This window comes from Gekko japonicus, unplaced genomic scaffold (genome assembly GCF_001447785.1).
Source record: "Gekko japonicus isolate JY-2015 unplaced genomic scaffold, Gekko_japonicus_V1.1 scaffold86, whole genome shotgun sequence".
Taxonomy (NCBI): Eukaryota; Metazoa; Chordata; class Lepidosauria; order Squamata; family Gekkonidae; genus Gekko; species Gekko japonicus.
Genome location: NW_015172005.1, coordinates 262,848 through 289,672, shown reverse-complemented (window position 1 = coordinate 289,672; position 26,825 = coordinate 262,848). Strand labels below are relative to the sequence as shown.

At 40.3% G+C, this 26,825-nt stretch overlaps 1 protein-coding gene across 1 annotated transcript in view; it reads right to left on the bottom strand.

Annotated features, from left to right (window-relative positions):
* The window catches only part of LOC107117953 (transcriptional enhancer factor TEF-1), a 270,762-nt gene that overhangs the window by 61,532 nt on the left and 182,405 nt on the right, over positions 1–26,825 (bottom strand). Inside the window, exons 4-5 of the mRNA XM_015420152.1 lie at positions 13,973–14,037; positions 7,822–7,884 (exon numbers count right to left, since the gene is read on the bottom strand). Coding sequence (XP_015275638.1) covers positions 7,822–7,884; positions 13,973–14,037 — 128 coding nt within the window. The remainder of the gene's footprint in view (positions 1–7,821; positions 7,885–13,972; positions 14,038–26,825) is intronic.

The window sequence follows — 26,825 nt, the reverse complement described above, 5'->3', positions numbered from 1 at the left end:
CCTACCTGAGGGACCGCCTTTCTCCATATGTTCCCCCAAGGGCACTACGGTCGGGGAGTCATCATCTCCTGGAAATTCCAGGCCCCAGGGATATTAAATTTGTGGTGACCAGAGCCAGGGCATTTTCGGTGGCGGCTCCTACCTGGTGGAAGGAGCTCCCGGAGGAGATCCGGGCCCTGTGGGATCTTTCTCAGTTCCGCAGGGCCTGCAAGACGGAGCTCTTCCGCCAGGCTTTCGAGTAGGAGCCGCTGCCACTACTACTCCATCATTGCCATCTATGTACCGTCGCACCATCACCATGACTATCTGGCCCCTTTGGGGGTGCGAGGTGCCCCTGGGAGGAAAAGGATGATAGATTTCGGGAAAGTTACTGTTGGGTTTAAGATCAACCCCATCTTGTGACAAATGGAGCACTGTGATTTTGTTACTGTATTTTACTGTTTTATATTATGTGTTTTTCTTGTTTTATTCCTGGCACTTTGTGCCCTTGTTAGCCACCCTGAGACTTTGGGGTAGGGTGGGATACAAATCTAAGGATAAATAAAAATAAATAAATAAATAAAATGATTCCAAATGTTTTTAAATTGCTAGTCATTTGAGAGCATTTGGCTATATGGGCTATATTAAAATCGACTGTAAACAAACTTATCTTTTAATGAATCAGATCTCTGGGTTTCCATGTTTGCCCTCTAGCTTTGAAAAAAACTGCCACATGAGGTGAAAACAATTACTGACAGTCATACCTTTTAAACAAATGGTACTAAAGCAGATTGAATTGAGTTTTATGTGGCAAGCAAATTAGGGACTTTCAGACATCATCTGTTTAAAACCAACATATACTGTGAAATAATTCAGTCAGCCCAAGCTAGTTCTAATGAAAATGACTTTGTATCCTAGGGAGTTAAAAGGCATGCTCAGTAGAAAACCTTTGAAAATATATCTGGGTATAATTTTAAAAAAGAGACGATACCATTTTTAACAAATGTGTAAGTCCTGAAGTAATATATATTTTCCATTAAAACCCACAGATGTACCCGAGAAGACGTAACTTTTAAAGAAATGATTCAAAGCCAAAGAAAGTGCAATTTACTCTTCAAATGAATTCTACTTTTATAGTAAGTCAAGAAGAACATAAAATACTTTTCTAATAACTAATTTTGCAAAGCTTATTTCTGCTCACATATTGTATTGATTTGAATAACCTTTGCAATTATTTTCTCTAGCTGGGAAAAAAGGTAAACAAACCCATAGAAGTATACAATTGTTTTGGACAAAAGACACTTTAATAACTGTAGCCATGATCTCCAATTTGCTTATTATCAGAGAAGACAGTGGCACATACAAAAGCTGGCTATTTCAGACAGGCAATAGCTAATGCTAAAAAGAGAATGCACATTCAAAGCAGTCCCAACTTGCTGCCTAATGAGCAGCAATTAATCCATCTTATTGTATTTCAAAATGCAGAAGACTGCATTCACGCTGAAGGGAATTTTTCAAGGCTTTTACCATTGTTCATTGATATAAATATATATATATATATATATATTTTAAAAACCCCACTGTATAGAGCTATCTCTACTATCTTGTCAACAGTCTTTTCTTTTTACTTGGAGATGGCATGGAATGTACACTAATGGATTTTAAAGCATGGCATACATGTGAACTGTGGACATTTAATTATTATTTTTTTGCTTCCCTCATATGCTAATGAATACTGGAAATCAAAAAACAAAGATTTAGCCATTTAAAAATACCTCCTTGTGCATTTAAAGGGAGGTATCTCTCTTGCTCCCTCCAGTATAAAATTGTTCAGCGGTTTTGAATAAGGAAAGCATAATAGTACATCAGCACAAGAGGTGTTACATCATTTCCTACCTGAGAGATAAGCAGCAGCAACTATTCTAAGCCAGGCATCTAAATTATCAATAGTCTTCAAGAAACTTCAGTCATTTATGGGAATATTTACTACCCCAAATTAGAATACATTAAAAATTATCTTAAGATCTATTAACGGAAGATTACAGAGGAGTTTCCCACAACGTAAGAAGTGTATGTTCCCAATATTACGCACTGAGGCCTAAATTTGTGATGACCTCCAGCACGGCGTACCAGAATTTTTATATAACGTATCATCGGAGATACCTTCTTCGTATGCATATTTGTAGAAATGTTTTTAAATAGGATATAAATGGTCAGGCCATATTCCCACCTACTTTGTATCATAGGATAGACAAGTTATATGCAGGAAAAGAGGCAAAAGACAAGCTAGTGCTCCAAAAGAATAATTTAATGTATAAACACTATCTCTTTTATTTTTTTAAAAAATCACTTATACTCTCAGAAGTCTCTTCTATATTGGTGACTTGCCACAGGTCCTGTGCTTTTGGGATGGTGTCCCGTCCCCCCCCCCGTTTCCCACAGAATCACTGGGATTCCGCGTACCAGACTGGTTTTCCTTGACTTTTCTGCAGTCTTTCCCAAACCTGCTTTGCTGTGACATTTTGAGAAAGATTGTAACAAAGTCGGGATGGCTGCCATATAGGCAGGAAGGTCTGGATTTTCTCTGCCTCATCTCTGCAGCTGCCATTTCTTTCACTGTGTGCTGCCAGGTGGCTTTTTGAAGGGTTTTTAAAAAAAAAAAAATCAGCAAATGGTATATCAATATAAAGGTATATTGGTATGTCAATTACTGGGGTTTTTTAAAGTCAGAAAATGCCCGCTTGCATAGTACAAGGGGGTGTGTCCACCATACCAGACCCACGGCTTTTGCACTGAACTGGCAGTGGCAGTAACAACGGGGTTTCTGAAAGAAAGTGCTGCTATGTAACTTAGCCTGCTGTTGGTGGTGCTACACCTCCCTCTTGACTGAAGATCTTTACAGAACGTAGACATGCCAAGGTCAGTAGGGCAGGGGTTCCCCTGCTTCTAGGGGTTCCAATCCACTGGCCAGCTGGGGAAGCAACACCCCCAAGCCACGGCCATGCCTCTCCCTCCCCTCCTGCAGATCTCAAGGGCTTCAGTTGATCGGTGGGGAGCACGTGGCCTGCTGTAGGCCGTCCTTTGTGTTATCATTTATTTATTTACTCCATTTATACTTTTTTTTCGGTTGATTGGTGGGGAGCACGTGGCCTGCTGTAGGCCATCCTTTGTGTTATCATTTATTTATTTACTTCATTTATACTTTTTACACTCTTTACTTTCCTGCAAAGATCCAAGGAAGCTTAAAACACCCCCCCTCTCTATTTCCTCTTCACAATAATCCTGTGAGTTAGGTTAGGCTCAGAATGTGTGACTTGACCAAGATCACTTAGCAAGCTTCCGTGGCAGATAGAGTTGCCAGGCCCTCCCCCCCCCACCTTGGCCACTGGCAGGGAATGGGGGGGTTAGAATGGTCAGATTTAGGTTGAAAAACTCCTGGAGATTTGGAGGGGAGGACAGGGACCTCAGTGGGGTACAATGCCTTAGAGTCCACTGTGCAAAGCATCCATTTTCTCCAGGGGAACTGATCTCTGTAGTCTGGAGATGAACAGTAATTCCGGGAGATCCCCAGGTCCCTCCCACCTGGAGGCTGGCATCCCTAATCCAGAGCAGAGATTCGAACCTGTGTTTCCCAGATCATTGTCTTGACACTTTAACCACTACACCATGCTGGTTATCAGACTGTTTAAATGCTGCCCCCCCCCTTTAAAATCAGCACTTCCTACAAGGTGCTCAAGCAACCTCCTCAGTTCTCCCATCCTCCACATTGCCCTCATAATAATTGTTTGAGGCAGGTTAGGCTGAGATTGTACAACTTGACCAAGGCCCCTCGGTGAGTTTCACAGCAGAATGGATATTTCAACCTGGGTTTCTACAGTTCTAGTCTGACACTCTAACTACTACACAATATTGCCGAACTCCTAGCCAGTTCCCTTACTGTTCTAGATTTATTTTATTCTGCCATGCCCCTTTAATTGTAGAACTGCAGCACCCACTCATGTTACAGTCACCCATTCCTCCTTATCCCCTTCTGTTTCAGACCACGGGCACCCTGCCTAGCCACTGGGACCTGAACTCGAAACAGCCAGGTGCCAAACGCCTAATATTCACTTAACAATCTACACATATTTGCCTGCTGCTGCCTTATGTGGCAAGAATGATGTTATACATACACAGATAACGCTAATGGACCAGAAGGAACAACAACAGTGACTGTACACTGATGGGGAGTATGAAACACTGGAGAGGAAGAATTGTTGAATAAACAGTTCTCTAAACTAGCTGAGGCACCATAAAACCAGTTATCAGGAGGTGAAGCCAGACAATCCTGGGAGAACGTATATATGGCATTCTAAGATAGAAGATAATTAATGAGTAGAACACACTACAAAGTGAGGAGTCTGATCCTTTGTCACTCACAAGTCTTCAAATTAAACCTTTTGGCCTTTTCAGAAAATGCACTTCAATCAAGGACAAGCTGGTGACACTGAGAAAATTCAATGGCACATGCTATGGAGCAGGCTAGGCTACATTAGGACGCTGGCTACTCCTTACTTTAAAATCCATGGACTAAACAAATAGTATTTTGCTTTATTGTCCTGTACTTCATCTTTTATCTGATAGTCCCTTGGTGCTGAAGAAGCCGGAGGAGGGAAGTCAAACTCGTCATCTGATGTTGCAGATGCACAGAAAGCCCTTAAACCCTCCTTTTTCTTCTTTGCTATTACAAAATAATTTTTGCCTGATGTGTTCCAAAAAAAATCAGGAGGAGGAGAGCACCGCTCAGTAGAACCAGGGTAGTATCTACATATCACTGGATGTTGCACTGTTGTAATAGTTCTCACTGGAGAAGACCCTGATGCTGGGAAAGATTGAAGGAAAAATAAGAAGGGGATGGCAAAGGATGAGATGGCTAGACAGCATTATCGATGCAATGAACATGAAATTAAGCAAACTCTGGAGGACGACAGAAGACAAGAGGGCCAGCGTGATGTGGTCCATGGGGTCCCGAAGAGCCGGACTCAACTGTATAACTGAACAACAACAATAGTTCTCTTCCTGAATTTTCTTGTCCAGACAGAATTATCCAGTAGATGAATTATTACAATAGCACAATATCCAAATATGTGTGGATCCTCAGCAGTAATACAGGAGTAAATGTATCCAGTATTTCTCCTGGAGTAGGCAGATCAGGAGCATGCTCTCAGCTATTTCTTACCAATGTAACAGTCAACATAAAGCACATTGTATGTAGGGAGGCAGTTGCAATTAAGTATTAATTTGCATTTCTTCTTCCTTCCCAACCCATAGGAAGAATGGAGAATTGGGCCAGAATTGACCTTGTGTTGGGTCCAGGAGCATGTCTCAGCAAATACATGACCTCTCCAGCTCATCTTGCTCTGTTCACTATGGGTGCAACACATCCACAATATGACAGATCCTGCTTTTATTTCAACGCAGACAACTCCAGGCTCTATCCCATGGGAGTCAGGATAATCCTGACTCAGATAAATGCGGGACATCTCTCAATTTAATTGTACTTTTCATCACAGATGCAAAATAGAAAGAGAGGAATATGCAAGCCTTGGACTCACTCCAAAATTTAACTTGAGTACAGCTCTGGAGGCCAAGTACCATCTCCCTTTTCTTTCTACTTTGCAGATCAAGCCTTGTGCAGATGTTTTTACTCTCTGTCCTTGCCTATGAAAACAGCTCCTGGGACAGTTGTATAGTTGTTTTTCCCTTCATATTGACTGGGAGAATAGAGAGCAAGACTGATGGTTCTTGAACCACTGACTAATTTGCACTGGTACCTTGTCACACAAACACATTACAATGCTGCAGCTTGTCCCTTGCGCTGATGTACACACCAAAATTATGGGAGTGGTGGAAATTATTATTCAGACAGTTGCATCCAGCAGATTCCTTAAGCAAATTCCTTAGAGCCAAACATATCCAGTAGAAAACAGATGCTAAACTCAATTTGCTATAAACATACCCAAATGCCCACTAGGAAAGGGAATTTGCAGGTGTCACTGGCATTACCTTTGCTGCTTTGCTCTGCAGAAACCTTCATTTTCAATAAAGTGCAGCAATAAAGTGCAGCAATAAGAGCATTATTGTTTTAAAAGGGGTACCTTTCAAAGATTTTAGGTGCAAGTCGGAAATATTCCAACGCATTTCCCCATTCAACAGAATGACAAAATTCAACAGTTTAACCCTGAGAACCAAAGAAGAAGCCATTTGAGAGAAATCTATGGAAGTAGTCCCTGCTAACAAATTCAGGAATGTATTTCCACAAAGGAGGCTGCAGGTGCCCAGCATTCATACAGGCAAATGCATAGAGTCAGTAGATTGCCTTGGTTTCTAACATGAGCTCAGGTGCCTCATTTAGCCATCAGGATTGGATGGTTTTAGTCTGAAATGCTACAGCCTTCTGTATTGTTGCACCCTGGGTTAAAAAGCAGTATGCTTAAGTTGTCTTAGTTCTTCTTCCCCTAGCCCATCTGCTCAGCCAGTGCCGCTCGAAAGCCAGCCACCAACAGCCATACAAGCTTGCCAGCATGCTGCCCACAGCATATTGAAAACCAAAAGCTCCTGACAAGTAGGACAGTGACAAAGCCAGCCTGTTATTTACATACTGCAGTTCCGGGATTGTGGCAAACAGCATCCAGAGTGTTTACTACGTGCAATCACTTTTTACAATGTTATGCTTTCAAGTCAGTTCAAAAAATATACTTTTTGTCATATTCTATTTTTAAAAAGTACTGGGCAAAAATATTTTAGGTGATATCCATGTTGCTAGGGTTTTACCAGGATTTTTTTTAAAAAGAAAAAAAAATCTAACTTCATTGCATTTCATTTTATGTGATTAAAATTTTTAAAAAAACCCAGTATTTGCTACTGATGCTTGCTTATGTTTATAAATATCTGTGTCCTCAGAAAATGTGGAAGGAAAAAGAGAGCTGTAAGTTCTTTTTTAAAAGAGGCAATGAATAACTTCCTCAAAACGAGTTATTTAAGATACTGCCAAGATAAAATAACTCAGTCAAAGTGAAGCACTTTTACTCCATTGATTACATGTGCCCAGATACTATGGAAGCCAAAGGGCCTTAGAAGTGCTTCACTCAGAGTAAATAGTTGAATGGGGTGTGGCGAGTGATTCATAAAAAGTAGATTTGTTAAAATGGTATTAGGAGGACTGTGGAAATCACAGACAAGCATTTTTAAAGTAGGAGGCAATAGGCCGAAATCTAATGCTTTATCAGATTTTTTTTTTAAATTCTTAAGTGTTAAAAAAATCTAAATAGGAAAATTATATCTAAATTCCATTTACTGGAACTCCGTGTGTGCTCCTGTACACAACACACCAAATTTTCCTCCTAGCGACCACATATTAAACAGTATTATTTTAAAAAGCTAAGTTTTAAAATAAAAGAACCGCATGACTTTCTATTATGTATGTACATAGCAAGTAACATTTTCAAAGGTGTTAAAATATTTTTAATACAGACGCTAGTGCAGAAATCAGAGAGAATGACAGAGAGACAGAGATAAGAAATGTAAACAGCTACCACATGCAAGGAAACTAGGTTACAAGCATCACAGCACCAGGCATCCACCAATCACCAGGGAAAACAGGAAGTGAAATGCATAGCAACCACAAGCCCAAAAGCAGAAAAGCGCATACCTTTAGCTTGGAATGAAAATCACGAGATTTCCTTCTGGCAAGAACCTGAATGTGACTAGACACCTGCAGGGTAGGGGAAGGGAGGGAAACAAAGGAAAAGCCTGTAACCATGGAGATGAAAAGCCCCCTACAACTGGGCGAGCCAAACATACCTTAATGGCGGCTTGAATTTCTCGAACTTTCTTCCTGGCTAAGACCTGTATGTGACTAGACACCTACATTGTTCAGAGTTATAAAATAAAAAAAAGAAAAGAGAACAAAAAAAAAAGAAAAACACAAAAGAAACACACAAAAATCAAATACAAAGTATCTCTTAGTTTAAAAAAATAAAATAAAAGTTTAGGAGAGCAAGTTATTTGCACCTTCAGTACGCTTTGCTGTTAAAAGACCACATCCCCAGCCATTTAGCACAGAAGTTGACAATCATCACTGCAGTGACCTGATTGTGAAGAAATACAATTAAACTGCTCAATTTTTGTTCCTATCAGAGTGAAACTGGTGTTCTGCCTGGAGTTAGACAAGGATGATGTGCTCTCTTCTTACACCTTTTTTTAATGGGGGGAATGACTACTGTCTTTTCAATAAAGGCATGTCATAGTTTTTCCAGAACTGAACAAAAGAGGATTTATTATATCGAGCAACAATACATGAAATTATAACAAATATATTTGGCCCAAGTCACATTGTTGACTTTTGTCAGTAGCTCTACTGTAACTGATGAAGTAACACATGTTTCTGCACAGTATGTGAAAGAACACTGAAAATGTTCTCATAAACTAGGGGGAGGGTGTCTGTGCGTGTGTCTTTTGGCTGCACTGTGTATATAATATTATTTCACAACATACCAAAGAAAAAAAGGGGAGAAAGTTACTTCAAAAAGCCAACACAGTCAAATAATTATGCAGCACCACAATTAAAGAAAATGATCATTACATTTCATTTTATCATATTCATACCCTGCCATCTCTTCAGTGGCATACAAAGGGAGTATCTCAACTTTACAACAATGCTGAACATAGGTTAGGGTGAGAAAGAGTGCAGCTGACCCCAGAGCATCCTGATATCTTTATTGCACAGTGGAGATTCAACTCAAAAGTCCCCTGTCCAAGTCTGAAACATAGATAGCTGAAGACTAACACACTATTGCAAATTACACAAAAGTAAGCACTCACTATATAATTACACAGGTCATATGAAAACAACTGATATAATGAAATCATACAGGAAGGCTCACACTTCTAGTAACGCTCTTTTGAGAAATACAACCATTCCACTAGACTGCTTCCATACTTCTTGTAATAGTGTGTGTTCATAATGCAGAACAGAGCTCCAAAAATAAATATGCATCCAGTTTTTAAGAAAGAAAATTAACAGATGTAACATAACCGAGTAGTTAAACTCAATTCAACTTGTGGGGAAAGTCACAGTATATGTGCACTGCTTGGGTATGTGGGAACTTCGTCTGTGCACCAGAGTTCCTGTGGATTTCAGGAGTCCCTGGAATCTTGCCTGATTCTTGAGTGCAACCTGCACAATAATACTTTGACTTTAACCCTTTTAAAAATAAAAGCAAAGGGAGTTGCACCTCTAAAAAACCCCAAATACAATGAAGGATATACCAGTGGCTGCCAATTAAAGTGAAAAAGAAGTCAGGGCCACACCAGCAGCAGAAGAAGAAAAGAAAAATCAAGGTGTTGAAAGAAACTTTTTATTGTTATTCTTTCTTGATCCCAACATGTTTCACCTATAGCTTCCTCAGCATGATTGCTCAAGGTATGATTGGAAGCTTGTGTTATGAAAGTTCCCCTGAAGAAGCTACAGGTGAAACGTGTTGGGATCAAGAAAGAATAACATTAAAAAGTTTTTTTCAGCACTTTGATTTTTCCCCCTTTTCTACTGCGGATTAAAGTGGGCAACAGCTGAACTAAAAAAAAGACTGCATTCCTCACCATATCCAAGTGTGTTTTCCATGCAAGAGATGCTTCAAAATGGATTCCCAGGTATTTAAACTGATTAACCTGTTCCATAGACTGGCCTGCTATAAAGCTTCTGAAGATTTCCCCCCTTTTCCTTTAACTAAATACTATGACCTTCGATTTCGCTACATTAATAGGCAAGCATTTGCAGGTACAGTAATACTCAATTTTTAAAATCAGTTTGTGGAGTCCCACTACCAATCTGGACATTATCACTGCATCATCAGCATATAAAAGGATCGGAATTTCACACTTGGATAGATAAAGTGTTAATTGCTAAGGCTGTGAAATAATGCAATAAAGCTTATGATTGACTGATCCCCCCCCCCACCTGAGAGTGAGCCTCTATTTCAGGGGTGGGGAGAATAAGGGCATCTCTCCAATAAATCACTTTTGAAAGTTGTTAGCAGGAGATAGAAATGATATGAAATAATTTTTAATCTTAGTGTGTGTCCTAGAAAAAAATCCGTTTCCTCTCCATGGACTTGAAGAACTGAAACACGATGTAGCTTGTGTCACTTGTAAAAAGATCCTAAAGATCCTCTAAACATTTTCACAGTGCTGCCCATACTACTGTTTTCAGGAACATCATGGCAATCATTCCTAGATATAGAAGTAATAAATACAAAAAGTGTGTGTGAAAGTAAAATTCTGATTCCCAAGAACTACCATTATAAGAAAACTTGACCAATCAATCACACTTGCAAAGACTGAGTTTTGTTGTTACCACCAGTCATACAAAATCATAGCTAAAAGTAAACTGGACTAAGGGTAAAAATCTGATGACCAGAACCAATGTTCCCTCTAAGCTGTGAAGTCTTGTGAGCAAAAATTCCACTTTGCGAGCTACTGGCATTAAAAGTTGTGAGCGGGCGATGTGGCTACTGCATAAATCAGTTTAATCTGGAGCCCTCCTTCCTGAGCTGAGAGAAAAACGTGTGAGCCAGAAGCTAAGAAACTGTGAGCTAGCTCACACTAACTCAGCCTTAGAAGGAACACTGACCAGAACATATTCTGATTATAGCCAGAAGCATAATCTAAGGTGTGCTTTTGGATTGGGCTACTAGTCTACTGTTTTATCCTGATTCATTCAGTTTCTCGCATTCTTAACATCTATTGTACTTTGGTTTCTTCCAAACAAAGAACTTTACCAACAAAACATAAATGGCTGAGTATGAGCCACTGGCACAGGGCCATTTCTCCCCCCACACGCACACTCTTTTTGCTGAACTGGCATTACTTTTCACGGTGCCACAAAACAGACACAGCATGCCTGTACAGGAACTTCATCTCTTATCCTAACACACTAATATAAAATACATGACATCTATACATGAGGAAGCTGGAGTTTAACATGCAAAAGGACAGTGTAAGTGTAAGGATACCTTTTAGTGGAAAGTGATACAACATCATTCTGCTCCTCCAAAGCTCAAGACTGGATTGAGGAAGCTGAAATGGTGTCCACCAGGGGTCTTGTTGTAGAAAAAGAGCTGCCGGAGCTCATTAGCATAACTCATTAGCATAACTTATTTGCATATGCCACGCCCCCTGACATCACCGGAAGTGACAGAAGGCCACACCCCCTGACATCACCGGAAGTGTGTCAGAAGGCCCGGCTACTTACCCTCCTGCTTCATCCTCATTCCCAAACGGAATGAGGATCGAAGCAGAGGGCGGGGTAAAGAAGGGGGCGGGGCTTCACCACGTGACCGCCCCGCCCCCTAGAGGTTCTCTTCCGGAGCTCCGTACCTGAGAGCTCCCCCCCGACTAGAGCCCTGGTGTCCACAATTCATTCCATAAAGAATTTAGGATGGGTGGCTTCCCATGTGCATGCTTCATGGTGTCCTGACACTGTTGTGGGCAGTGTTTTTGCTGACTCAACACGAAAACACAGACCTTTGCACCTTCTGCATCTTATCTCAAAAGTTGTGTGATATAGCAAAGTTATCTTGTCAAACCATCCCTTGTTATACTGGGAGGTCATTTGGCATCAGAAGGGAGCAAAAACACTTCCTCTCCCTCTTCTGCAGAGCATGTGTTATTTCTGAAGTGGGTCCTGACTTTTCTGAAAATAGTGGGTCCTAATGGCCCTACTGCAGAAAAATTTCCACCCCTGCCAATAACAGAGTCCAACAGGGATGGAACTTCAGAGTTCTTTAGCAATCATTGTAAAAGTGTGTTTCTCAGCATATGGGTGAAATATAAGCATCAATCAGAGGAAAATTAGGGATGTTCCATACAGAAATCTTTTGACCAGATTTCCTATAATCAGCAAGGTCCAATAAAACGCTCTCTTTCCATCACAAGCCTTTTGAAACGGTCTTTGAATACTGCAAACCTATGCAGCAACCTTATTCAATTCAAACATTAAATTAGCTCTATGAACATGTCAGGAAATTGCTGCATGGTACTTTTTTCAGAACAACCAAGTGACTGAATTTGAATGGAGAAGATTTTCAAAAGCCCTGAATCATGGGAACCATAAGTACAAAATAATCAGTGTTGCAGCAAAAATTCAGCTGCTATACCACCGATGTGTGTACCTAGTATCATGACTGCACAAATACACTTGATCAGGAAGCTAAAATACCTTTGAAAGCATCAGGTATTTTGAATACAGTTATATAACAGTTTAAAGCAATCCTGTAATAGTTAAAAAATATGAGTGAAAATGATGGAAATTATTACAGAGACTTTAAGACTACAAAGATTGCTTGAAAATAAAAGATTCTAAACTCGTTAAGAGACATGAAAACAATTTATGGCAGTGATCACAGGATACAGGGTCATTCGTGTAAGGATACAAAAAAAATCCTCAACATTCTGGTGAAAAAAAATTTCTCCCAACTCTCAATGATGGTTTTGTGAGGGGAGGGAGTACAGTGGGCATCTGGGCAAAGGGGAAGCTCATAAAAATAGATTCAGTGAACTCACTCTGATAATGGAATTATTAGACCAACATGGCTGTTATTAGTCTAAGTGATGCCCAGACAATTCTAAGCCATTCCTTCTTCTTAACCATTCCTCCATAGGTATAAACTATGGGGGGGGCCCCCTCGGGGGGCTGGGCCTCCCCCGAATTTTTCCAGGGGTGGACTAAGCCTCGCCGGGCAACCAGTCACCCTTATGAATAAGGCAGAAGCAAGACTCCTGAAAATGAACGTCCAGGAAAACTTTTAAAACGTTCCCCTACAGGCTTTTCTGTGTTGCCTTCTTTACTGTCAGATTTGTGACCATTTGTTTGTCATATGCACATGGTATGTATACTTGCAGATCTTAAAGTGACTATTCCAAAAGTGAATCTTAAAAAAAGGACACAGTAGGAGACCGCCGAGATACCACTATAACCATAGGCCAACTCCCACCTTTTCCTGAGTTTAGCCCAGCCCAGGGGCATCATGGGCAGGGGGTTCCCATGGGTTCCCAGCCCCCCCCTAAATTTCTGGGGAGCCCCTTCATAAATCCCACATGGCTCCGCCTCCATAGATAGCGACAATGGCCTGTGAGATCACTGGCTCCTCCCTATGATGTCACTGGGCCTCAATTCTTTTAAGGACCTAGCATAGCAACACCTCTGGCCCAGCCCCAGCCGCCCCCCTCCTGGGAAATTGGCACGTCTACACCCCTGTATTCCTCTATTTTTTTTTCAGGTTGTAATGCATGTCAGGATTTTCCATGCAGTGTTTTTAGAGTAAGGTCTGACTTACAGGGCTTTCTTTCATTCAGCAAATTTAGAAGAATTCACAAAACACGGTATGTCGTTCTTCAATTTTAAAAACATACACAAACACCCAAATTCCAAACAATTACAATTTAAAACTCTGGATGTTTAAATCAATCTCAGCTTCATAAAGTGACAGAGCAAGAACTCATTAAGAAGGTATAATGAAAATTCTAACACTTCCTCATGACCAGGAAGCTAATTTATTCTTCAGAAAGTTATCTTAAAACATGTTTCTTTAATCAAGAGATGAGCCCATAATAATACTTGTACAGCAATGTTCTCAGTTCTGAGCACATTTCAGACAACAGGTTTGATCAAAGAGTAGTTTCTTTACAAAAAAACACTCTAATTAATTTATTCTGAAATGTTTCTGGGCTACTTTTCCACACAGGAGCTTACAGTTTCAATTGTATGGGTGTGCCAAATAAACTGTCACTGCAGTGATGAATAGCACAAACAGCAGCATTTTAAAGCAAACCTGAAACACTGAAAAGACAATGCAATATCTAACCAGAGCAGAAGTAAACTCAGCCACTACAGCCAGAACTTCTATTGTGTCATTCACTGACATGCATGGTTTTTCCTTCTGAAGGACTCTCTTACCTGTTTCCTGGTCCGTGTCTTTCCTGTTCTAAGTTTGATGTATCTGGCTATCAGTTCATTCCTACCTGAAACAATAAGAACTTACAATGAAAGCCAAAGCAGCAATTGAGAAAGAACGTTAAAAATGCATGATGTAGAAATCCTGACCAAATGTCCTCTGTAATCTCAAATCTCACATATTTTAGTTCTTTTCCCAAAACCTGAATTTCAGATTAAGTAACACAAAGAAACTAGCATGCAGAATATGACCGCAAGGAAAATACTTTAAATAAGTTTAACGGCACATCAGAGACCAAACCAACTGACAAGTCATCTACATGCGCATTTCCAAAATTAAGCAGCATGTTGTGAAGTCAATACAATCTGACTGTTGACAATGGCACTACTTTTCAAAACTAAAATGGCAATATGTAAGACCAGTGGTCCAGCATGCTGTTTCACACAGTGATCAACCAGTTGGCCTGGAGGTCCCACAAATAGGGCAGCCAAGATCTTCCCTGATGATGCCTATTAACATTGATATTCAGAAGTTTACTGTCTCAGTACATGGAGGATTCCTTATTCACTATAGCTAGCAGTCACTGATGGACCTACCCCTCCATGAATCTGTCTGATCCCCTTTAAAAACCCATCTGTTTGTAACCATCACTACATCCACTCAAATTGTGATTTCCACGATTTATTAATCTGTTGAATACAGACATTTTGTCTGTCCTGAATCTTTTGCCCATCAACTTTTATTGGGTACTCCCAAATTCTAGAATTACGGGAGAGGGAGAAAAGGTTATCTTTTAATTCTTTTAACTCCAATGTGAAAGCAAGAGAGAAAAAACAAAGATGTGCAGCCCTCCTTCCTCAATCCTCTGGATCAAAAAAGAAAACAAGAGTACATCTATCAGTACAAGTAAATCAAGTATTACACTTTGTGGGCTGCTAAACTGATACTGTGCCCAGAGGATGAGAGCAGTGTTCCCTCTAAGCTGAGTTAGTGTGAGCTAGCTCACAGTTTTTTAGCCTCTGGCTCACACATTTTTGTCTCAGCTCAGGAAAAAGGGCTCCAGAGCAAACTAATTTATGCAGTAGCTAAATCGCTTGCTCACAACTTTAAAGCCAGTAGCTCACAAAGTAGAAGTTTTGCTCACAAGACTCCACAGCTTAGAGGGAACATTGGATGAGAGACTGACAACTGATATTTTGCTCATTTCTAATCCTATCTATTAAATAAACTTGGAATCATCCCGGTTAATCAAGGCACTTCTCTCTTATGTTGTGGGGATCAAGGGCAGCTAGGGAAGGAATGAACAGTGAGATCCTGAACATTTCCTCGCCCAGCCCAGACAGTGGTAAACAGATACAACACTGTTTTCCTCAGACAGTCATGGACACTATGGAAAAGTGACACAAAGGTTAGAAGGAACTCCTTGAATAGGCTTGGACATTTTTTGTAAATCAGAACCAAGTAAATCAGAACCAGGACAAGTGTGACTGTCACTGCTTACTGTAGCCTCAGACCAGAGGCTGCCACTATGCTGGCAAAGCCTCTCCTTGGCTGCGTAACACTATTAAGTTTCTACTCACAGCAAGGAATTGACTTCTCCAGCATGCACTACATTGCTGAACCCACCCCTCATGGGTTCTCCATTCTGTCCTGCTTTGTCCCCAAGGTCTGTCTTCACTCCATTGTCCTTCCTTGTAGCCTTCGGAAGGCCTTAACCGCCAAGAAGTTCCCCTCCAATCTCTCTAGACTCTCTTCTTCTTCTTCTCTTCCTCAGGCACTGTATCCCTCAAGGCAGCTTCCTCCCCCTTTGCTGATCTCCCCATCGGCCTTTAAAGATCCTGGTCACTGGGTCAGATCCTGCCCTCTCATGACTGGTGGCCTGCCACTGCCAGCTCGGTCATTTTCACATCTGACTGAGCTGTGAGAAGCCTCATTCAACAGCTGAGCCCTGCGGGACCGCTCCTTTGGCCACAGTGAATATCATGCCGCCAGCACCCTAAAACGACTACGCTAGATGGACAGGGCAAGATAGCACCTGGGCAAATAAATGTTTTGGATTTACAGGTAACAACTGCATTATTTTGGAATACAGTGCTATATAATGTGTGGTTCCTCTGCCAGAGACAGACAGCACTAGAATTCTTAACTCTGGAGATACCTGGGTCAAATTAGTATTCTGCCACAAAGCTCCCTGGGCCAGTCACCATACCACTATTTAACCTACCACATCACCGCGAGAATAAAATGGAGATAAGGAACTTTATGCTTTTTAGACATTTTCTAAATTCTCCTTTTTGCTATCAGGATACTGTTATTGGTCCACAGAGATAATATTGGTAAGAATATCTATCTGTGGTCTTATTTTTGTTCTCTCAATGACCTGACCAAGCTGTACAGGAGACCTACAAGTCTGTTTGTGTCCAGTACTGCAGGTAACCATGTTATGTGCTCAGTCTTTCACACTCTCTGTGTGGTAACTCTCCATTATATAAAAAAGAAGAAAATATTGAAATATAAGCATAACCAAGAGTGTTTCTGGCACTGTTAAAAACAGGTGCAGGGGTCAAACTCAGGTTTGAAAGTAGATGAGTTGTGCCTTGATTGGGTGTACTACATTTTATTTCAATTTCAGTGTTCACTTGAATTATATTACAAACAAGCAAATGGAATGACAAACAAGCCAGTACATAAAAAGAGTTTACTTTGTTCAGCTGTTAACATTTGATCCAAGCAAAAGGGATAATAAAGCAAATAAAGCAATTTTTTTCACACACACACCCACACACACCCCTCCCACACAGATACCCTTTAAACCAGGTTTTGAAAAATATTGCCAATACCTAGGAAACAACATTCCTTCTTTTAGGTGTATAATGTTTGTAAAAGAAGTGGTAAAATTTTCTAGTTCTGTTATCAAATTTGTAGAAGTTTTTTAGATCTGCTTAATAAAAACATAACACTAAAATCTGTCCTTACCTCTAACTCATAATGCTTGAGGAAAGCCCTACATTTCCTCTGGAAAGATACACAGCCTTGGGCAAACTCAGCACCAAAACCTTAAATAAACTATAACTTCAAATTAATTCAGGGAAGTAAAAACAGAATTTTTGATCCTATTACAACTGCTTTAGTGTTAGTTTTTAATACAGCTTTTACTAGTAGTTGGATTGGTGGTATCAGAATGACTATTCCTTGCAAGCAACTTTACAAAAAGCATTTTAAATCAGCCTCAGTGACATCTGTATGTGCTACAACTTAAGTACAATTCCACATCCTGTGTTGAAGGGAGGGAGAGACACCTCTTGAACAGAGAGGGGGGAAAGTGGACATTTTAAAGCCAAATTAGCTAACAAGAAACCTCTTGTAGATAAAAGTCAACAATTGATTAAACCGTTTCAACCACCAAGTATAACACCGGCTATTTAAAAGCCACAAGCAAAATCTATTTTAAGCCTTTAAAAATATTATAGGCAGGTGTTAAGTCATCCCCATGGTGAGTTTTGAGAGGGGTCCCCTTAGTGAGTGGGTGGAGTGGGGGACTGGGCAATGCTTCCCTATCCAGGCAGCATTTTGTTCAGACAAGCTTACGGCAGAAGGTCATGTGACATAGGCCAAATAAACAGCATCTGGGGATTTTCAATTACAGACCTTCACCCAGCATGCCTGCACTGTAATCTCTACCAGATGAGGCTCAGGCCTCACTATTTTCAATAATTCACACACTGTGTACACATAACATGACAATAAGGGCATTCATGCAACCGCCTGATTCGCACATCAAAGCTCCCAAATGGCCAGCTGTAAGCATGCTTACTGCTGAATAATTCATTCTTTTCACAGGCTTGAAAAAACGCTCAGCAGGACTTGGCAAGCTTGTGTTCTTTCCTGTGTGGTATGCTAAACTCAAATTTTGAAAGAGGTACAGCCCCACTTAAAAAAAAAAAGGAGATCCAACCATTTAAATGCACATTTGCAAGGATTCAAATGGCTCTAAAAAAACAAAACAGTCAACTGAACGAGCTACAATTCCAAATGAGGGAATGAAAGAGCTCAGGGAGAGAGTGCAGATACAAAACACTCATGTTTCTAAGGCAGGTGTTTAATAAAAAAAAAATAAAACAGCTTTTCTACTGCAAAACTGTCTCTTGCATAAATCACATATACAATTTTTTTTCAGCATTAACAGATGCCTAACGGTTTACAAGTTCAGCAAACTTAATTTCCATCTAACTAGTATTTGTTCTACCACAGTACCATAACGAGTAGGCTTTGTACAAAGACCTCCGTTACTTGAAAAAAACTGTAAACACAATGACAATAAAGCCAACTTGGATAGATGAATCTTTAGGTTTGGGTTCTTTTTGCCTTATTATAAGGCTCAAAAAAATGCAGCTTTCATTTGATTGTAAGACAGATATGTGAAAGCTCTTCTAACTACACTACTGTACTCTGATAAATTTGCTGCCCAAATCCTTCCAAGTATGGCCTTTTAAGGCAATTCCCCGCTTCATAATATCAAGTTTTCTTCTCTGTCAATCAACACTAGTACCAGCAGGCTCAACTAGTCATGACCTCCCCTCATAGCAAACACATGCTGCTCACCAGCTGTGGGCTGTGTATTTTTACACCCTTTCCCCTATCATTCAGAGTGGTTTCCTCTTAATCACAATAATCCTAAAAGTGCTAAAACATATCAATCGTCCTTTAAGCCCTGCCTACAAAAGGCCAGCCATCCTGCCTTTATGGGCTTGTCCTGCAGCAGCTGATACTTCATTCAGCTGTAAATCCAATTTAGCAGCTACAAGAGGTTTAACATCCCTGGAAAAATATTGGGTGTTGATCCTGCATAGTTCAATCAGCAATATTCTTCTAACATATTGTTTTGGATTTTCTGCCATATTTGCACTACTGCTGGAGTTCCCTACATGATCTCAAAGGTATTACAGTTTGTCCTGACTACACAGGTTGTTTTTTTTTGTTTTTAATCATTGTGGAGTATGACAATATTATGAAAACATTCATAAGTCAAGTGTTACAGATGTAAATACACTAAAAGACAAGAAATGCCAGGGTAACACTACAAAGTGGAAAATGTACATTTATATATCATTCTAGAGAACTTGTTCAAAAACTGTGCCTATGGGAAAATCCACAGTAACTAATTTGCTTTTTGTAGAGTACATTCATTATCTTACATTATTATAAATTTGAAACAGAAATTACTCCATAATTTTAACATTTTTTAAATAAATCCAGAACTGGGAATCTTCATGTCCCTGGTTTTTCAAACACAACTGTGCTTGCTTTATAAAGGAACCTACCAACAAGGCCCTGATTTGAACTCTCTTCTCTGATTCATTGTTTTTAATTCGGTTCCACAATATACCTTCCATGGTAAACCATGTTCTGCAAACTCTGTACTTAGTGACCAAAATCTGACACAACGCTTGATTCTCTGGGTTTAAACAACTTTAATTCTGTGTTGGATTGTTGTAGGCTACTTAGCCTTTGCAAACCCATTCTGCGATTCAACACAGCTATTTGTAGGCCCAAGGAAAAATATAAAGAACTGCAAAGGAACATTTCAGCTTCTATAACTATCACACTCAGATTTATTTTCTAGTGTTGCTAGCCTCAGCAACAAAATACGTATGATTTACAATAGGCATGGTATAGGTTGATTTCAAAGTTTTGATGAAGTTGATCTACGGCCTTATAATAATTACATACTTTGCTATGTGGTAATTCCGTCCATTAGGGATGTAAATATTAAAGCTGCAAACCTAAAACGAAGTCTAGTCAATGCTGAACAGAGATGAAATTGAAACAGTCTTCTAAATTAGATGGCAGAAAGATTGTTATAATTTATTCCTGACATATAAACAAACTAGTTAAATACAATTTTATAGGCTGAATTTGTATTTGACTTTTCCGAAGTGCTGATTTATACAGAGAGTCAACCAATGTTAAACAAGTGTTCTTTGCCAAGAGCTCCTAATGAAAAGTCCAGCTTGGACAGAAATCCTTCAAATAGGCAGACAATAGACTGGCTCATCTGTCATGCATGATGGATGAGTTAAGGAGATTAAAATCAGTATTTGCATCATAATAGATAAAAATTAGCAAAATAGAATTTCTCAGTAGGTGGCTTCAGCTTTACTTGTTCTTTGAGGGAAAGGGGGGTTCATTTTTAGAATTACAGTTGGCTTACAATATTCACTTGAAGAGGCTTTACTTTCAATGCTGATGGACTCTCACATTGAAGAATGAAATAAGGTTAACTTGGATATGTTTCAAAATGTATATAAATGTTTTAAAGTTGGTATATTATAACTTTAAATTATCACTACCTGCACAACCATTTTAAACCATTTTATATACTTTACACTACCAGAAGGAAAATATTAGAGGGAAAATATTCATGAAAGTTCTAATGCTGTGAGATTCAGAATGCATCTATTTTCTGCTTCTGAACAATGTCAGCAAGATGTCTGAATAAAGCAAGTCTTCATATTACTTAGAAGAGAGTGACACCATCTTGTAGATTTAATTAAAATTATAGCAAAGGGATGTTCATAATGCTATCAAATTGCTATACAAGTGTAAATATCACACTATAGCATAAACAGTTAACATAAGAATAACCAGAAGAACATGAGTATGAGAAACAATTAGAAAGTCTCTCATAAAGGTGTTTTTGTGAACTGATACATACTTAGTAGTACCCAAGTTGTCTTTGAGGGTATTTCAAGTCAATGGAGTGGCCCTATGACGATCACTCTTCAGTGGTGCAGCGGACCGGTACCGTTGTATGGGAATGGAGGCAACATCTATTGGACACCATCTTGTCTTAATTAAAGAGCAACAGCATTTTGATATTTATTCTGTTTTATCCTGTTTTACTCGGTTTTATGTATTGGCACATGGTGCCCCTGTTTGTTAGCCGCCCTGAGCTCATGCGTGGGAAAGGCAGGGTAGACATTTAAATAAATAAATAAACATACTTCTGCTCTCAGTAGCAAGCTAATGGTTGTGGTATTCTGTTTTTCATGGTTCTTACACACCACACCACCGCCGTGTACTGCCTGGTCTGTCCAATCATTTTGTGCATTTGGTACAGGAGAACAGATCTGGGTAATTTTGTTTCAGTAAGGTTACAGCGTCATTTACTGTGAACCATGTCACCAGTGCGGCACGAAATATTGGGGAATTTCAGATTACCCTTTTTAAGCTGTTATTGTACCATCTTGAAGAAAACCGATACAGGGGCGGCCATTTCACACAGCCTTTCCCCTACCGGTAAGAAGCCATCTCTGAAGCAGTTTGGCATTTCAGACTGCACCGCTTTGTTTTCCCATCCTTTTTCGCCCGCATGGACGATCTTCGTCTTTTTTATTTAACGTTCTTTTAAGAGAGCTATAGTGCTATAACACAACACCAAAACAGCACAATAGCGACCCCATTGGAATACCTGGACTCCATTGAGATACATGAGATAGGGGGGTTTAAAAACAGGAAGTGGAAGCGCAGGAAATCACAGTTTGAGAGCATTTTTTTTTTACACTAGCTCCTTCCTGGCTTGCAAACAGCATCCTCCTTTTGATGGCCAGGATTTCAGGATGCCATGCCTCCAGGGGAACCTAGGGATCCCCTGTACTTTCAGCCAGTGCTCCCTCTAAGATGAGTTAGTGTGAGCTGGCTCAGTTTTTTAGCCTCCAGCTCACAAGTTTTTGTCTTAGCTCCGGAAGAATGGCTCCAGAGCAAACTAATTTATGCAGTTGCGGAAATAACTTGCTCACAATTCTAATGCCAGTAGCTCACAAAGTGGAATTTTTGCTCACAGGACTCCACCGCTTAGAGGGAGCATTGCAGAGTTACAGCTTATCTCCTGCCTACAGATATCAGTTCCCAGGCATATAGTGAATGCTGAGGAAGGAGGATTCCATGGCATTGTACTCCATTGAAATCCCTGTTCTCCCCAGATGTAGTGATCTCATGTATCTCAGGGGTCCAGGCATTCCAATGGGGTCACTATTGTGCTGTTATCGTGTTGTGTTATAGTGCTATAGTGCTCTTAAAATAATGTTTAAAAAAAAGACAGAGATTGCCCGCATGGGCGAAAAGGGGTGGGGAAACCTCGTTATCGGAGGAAGCGCTACAGGGGCATTTTACACAGCACCCCATAGCATTCAGGAACAGTATAGAAAATTGAAGATTGCTTGGAAGCAGTTTGCAGGTAAAACAGTACAGGAACGCTTCCCTAACATGACAGGAGCATTTGTGTCTGAAAGGGTCAACATATTCCGTTAGGGAACCATTACTAAAACGGTTCTGTCTGAAATGTCAGTACAGAAGCCATTAGTGAACAGTTCCTGAAACAGAATATATCGGCTCTCTGAAATGGGTCCAAGCTTTAGGTTTTACAGGTCCAAGCTCCTTCTAGGGTTTATACAGTGGCTATGCTCGGGATTATCAAGAAGAGAATTGAAAACAAATCAGCCAGTATCATCATGCCCCTGTATAAATCAATGGTGTGACCTCATTTGGAGTACTGTGTACAGTTCTGGTCACCACACCTCAACAAGGATATTATAGCATTGGAATAAGTGCAGAAAAGGGCAACTAGAATGATAAAAGGGTTGGAACACTTTCCCTATGAAGAAAGGTTAAAAGGCTTGGGGCTATTTAGCTTGGAGAAATGACGTCTGAGGGGTGACACGATCGAGGTTTATAAGATTATGCATGGGATAGAGTGTCAGGTTCAACAGCAAGTAAATCTCCACACACGTTTCCAGGGAAGCACTATACTTTAATAGACTACAGGTCTGTTGCCATGATCTACAGGTATATTGTTAGGAATGACAATGGGGCGGATGCATCCCTTCATATAGCATGATGCTGTAAATGGATAAGCAAACGAAATCCAAGTGCGTGTGTGGGAATTCTCCCGGCAGGAGGTTACATAATGAACGGGAGAGTCTCCGTGCCTCATGAGAGGAGAAAGATTCACACCAACGGTGGAACGCAAGCCCTCCCTCTTCCTCAAGGTTAGTCAGATAACCCAGTCTGGCAGCACCAGTTCACACGGTCTCAGGAGTGCCTCCCTATCGCTGTTTACAGCACGCGAGCAAAGCAAGTGAGCAAGCATGAGCCGTAGCGCCACAGTCAGGAAAGGACAAATACAAATGAAACATGGCAGCTAGCCTACATGACAGGGTGCAAAGGGATATTTAAACTCACATTGTGTTATGCAAGAGATCTAGAATCAGATTACACATGATTACAAGTTCAGACAGCCAACAAAGACCAAATGGAAAGCATGTAACCAATGTATGCTCTATTTTTTATGCATACAACCCCTAAACTTGATTTCTTAATGTGAAATTGGTTATTTTCCAGAAACTTGTATTTGGGGTGGGGATGGTGTTTGGAGTAGAATTGATGTGAAAGTATATTTTCTCCCGTTTGTGAATGACAGGCCTAGAAACATTGCTTTTAAATAATCAAATCACTAACATTATGAATGGTTTTGCGCTAGGGAACAAAAAAGAATTATCACTACAGTTCCTGATCCAATCACACCTTCTATTGTCATTTACCTGCTAATGTCATTTAGCTTCTGAAATCATTCCACTTTCCAATATATAGGACAGATGGACTCACATTCTAGCTATATCTGAAGAAGTGAGCAGTGACTTATGAAAGCTCATACCCTACCACAAGTTGTGTTAGTCTTTAAGGTGCTACTGGACTCTTACTCTTTTCTACTGCTACGGACAGACTAACATGGCTATCCATCTAGATCTATCTCCATTTCCTTTGACACCAACTACGCATCATTCCATTTGCCATCTGAGGGGAAAATCAGTCCAGCCTTCAGAACTACCATTCTGCAGTAACACAATAGTTTTGCTTCATGGCCCCTTAACTAAAGACAGCTGTAAAATAAACAGGCAAAGAGAAAAAATGTAAGGTGCATACAGAATGCAAAAGTGACCTCTTCATGGACTGAAGAGTAATTACAATTTAAAGATTAATTAATTTTGTTAGATAACAGGTTGAATCCAAAAGTTCTCTGCTGGTCACAGAAGCAGAGAGCCATGATCACAGGGGGGCCCTTTGAATACAACTATATAATCTGGATCCATTCTGACTTATTTTTTCCCCCAAGTAGGAAGAACAGCATACCTGAATCTCCGACATAGTCTCCCATCCAGGTATACAATCATTTATTACACAGTAGATCTGAGCCTATCTCCAAGCAACTTATAATAAAATGGTTCTGTGGAAGTGCTTCCACAATAATCATACCCAGCAAAGGTAGGGAAAGACAGATGGACTCACATTCTAGCTATATCTGAAGAAGTGAGCAGTGACTTATGAAAGCTCATACCCTACCACAAGTTGTGTTAGTCTTTAAGGTGCTACTGGACTCTTACTCTTTTCTACTGCTACGGACAGACTAACATGGCTATCCATCTAGATCTATCTCCATTTCCTTTGACACCAACTACGCATCATTCCATTTGCCATCTGAGGGGAAAATCAGTCCAGCCTTCAGAACTACCATTCTGCAGTAACACAATAGTTTTGCTTCATGGCCCCTTAACTAAAGACAGCTGTAAAATAAACAGGCAAAGAGAAAAAATGTAAGGTGCATACAGAATGCAAAAGTGACCTCTTCATGGACTGAAGAGTAATTACAATTTAAAGATTAATTAATTTTGTTAGATAACAGGTTGAATCCAAAAGTTCTCTGCTGGTCACAGAAGCAGAGAGCCATGAGCAGAGGGGTCCCCTTTGAATACAACTATATAATCTGGATCCATTCTGACATTTCCCCCCCAAGTAGGAAGAACAGCATACCTGAATCTCCCACATAGTATCCCATCCAGGTATACAATCATTTATTATACAGTAGATCTGAGCCTATCTCCAAGCAGCTTATAATAAAATGGTCCTGTGGAAGTGCTTCCACAATATTCATACCCAGCAAAGGTAGGGAAGCAGGGTTCTTCCACAAAACCAGTGCTTTATCTGATGAATGAGGGGCTAGGACTCTTCTTCCTTAAAACCAGCTGTATTGAATCTGCCCAGCAAGCTGCACAACGTTCTTCGTGGTGACACTGTTCTCCAACAGAATGAGATAGAAATGTGCTCAGCAGAAAAGTGACTACTCTGGAAAGACCCATCAATAAGCAATACCTGCAGCAAAACATTAAGAGTCTACCAGTTTGCAGCTTCTACCAGAGGTACAGCAGAGGAAGCAGGAGAGATTAATGCTGCCATCCACATGATAAATCTCTCTCTTCTACGCACATTCGCTTCTCTTCATCATGGCTATCTTACTGAATGGCTTTACCTGAGAATAACTTAAATATCTGACAACACCAACTGATATTTCAAGATGACCAGAGGATAACATTCCAGAGTTTCAAAACAGTCTGATAGTGGGGAGAGGGGTGGAATACTTGCATAGACCATGAACAGATGATGCTGTTTCAGTGCACTCACCCTTCCTAAAGCTGATGGAACTGCAAAAGTTAAGCTGGAATTAACTGCAAGCAAAACATTCTGTACATGCCGTATAAAAAAATCCAGCCTTTGTGAAAATATGAAACCCCTCAGTTTAATTTGTATGCTATGCAGTCTCTTTATAGTCTCCCAAGTCCACGACCTTCAGAAACCATTGCCTCATAGGCTATTAGGGTTGCCAGCTCTGGGTTGGGAAGCTCCTGGAGATTCGGGGGTGGACTCTGAGGGAGGGCAGGGACCTCAGCAGGGTATAATCCCATAGTCCATCCTCCAATGTTGCCATTTTGATCCATGTTGTCTGTAGATCAGTTGTTATCCTGGGAGATCACAAGGCCCAACTTGGAGGTTGGCAACCCTAGCTATTATGCTATCTTTTATAATCCCTTTTGTAACTGCTGTCACATGCAAATCTACTCTTGGGTTTTGATACTAACCTTAAGAACAATTATCCAGAAGGAAAACTGCCAGAAAATCTACTCTTGGATTTTGATACTAACCTTAAGAACAATTATCTAGAAGAAAAACTGCCATGAAGAACAAATACTTCACATAGATTGTCATGATAAAGTGTCAAATGGTGACTTGACTCATTCAGTTTTTGACATTAAAAGAAATCGGGGTGTGTGTGCGTGTCTGCTGCCAATCACAGCTGACTTTTGTTGACTCCATGAGGTTTTCAAGGCAAGAAACATTCAGAGGTGGTTTGCCATTGCCTGCCTCCACAGCACAACCCTGGTATTCCTTGGAGGTCTCTCATTCAAATACTAGCCAGGGCCGACCCTGCTTAGCTTCCGAGATCTGACAAAATCGGGCTAGACATGTCCCCAAAACAAGGTCTAGTTTTACCAATATCTGGCAAAGACTATTAGCGAAAACACCTCTTCTCAATGACGCACTTTGTCTCACAATCAAAAGACTTAATGAAATGTAACACTCACCCCATCTTCATTGGTAACTCATGCAACCTGTGCATATCAACAGAGTAAAATCAACTCTGCTTACCCACACAACCCAAGATAGATGCTGTATTCAGACATCCCGAGAAACTCCTATGATGGACGTGGATATGGCTAGTAGTCATACTTGTGCACTCTCCCCCTGTGCTCCCCTCACATTCAAAGTATGATTGAAGGCTTCCTGGTTTTGGAAGCCTTCAACTAAATGCCGAATGTATATAGTTAGGAGCTTTTTAATGCCTCTCCAGAGTCTGCAAGAACTTTACTGCATTCTCACAAACCAGGATTTTAAACCATATTTTAATTCCAGTTTGTGGTGAGGATTAGGACTCCAGCATGCCCAGGTGCCCAACCAGGAAGGCTT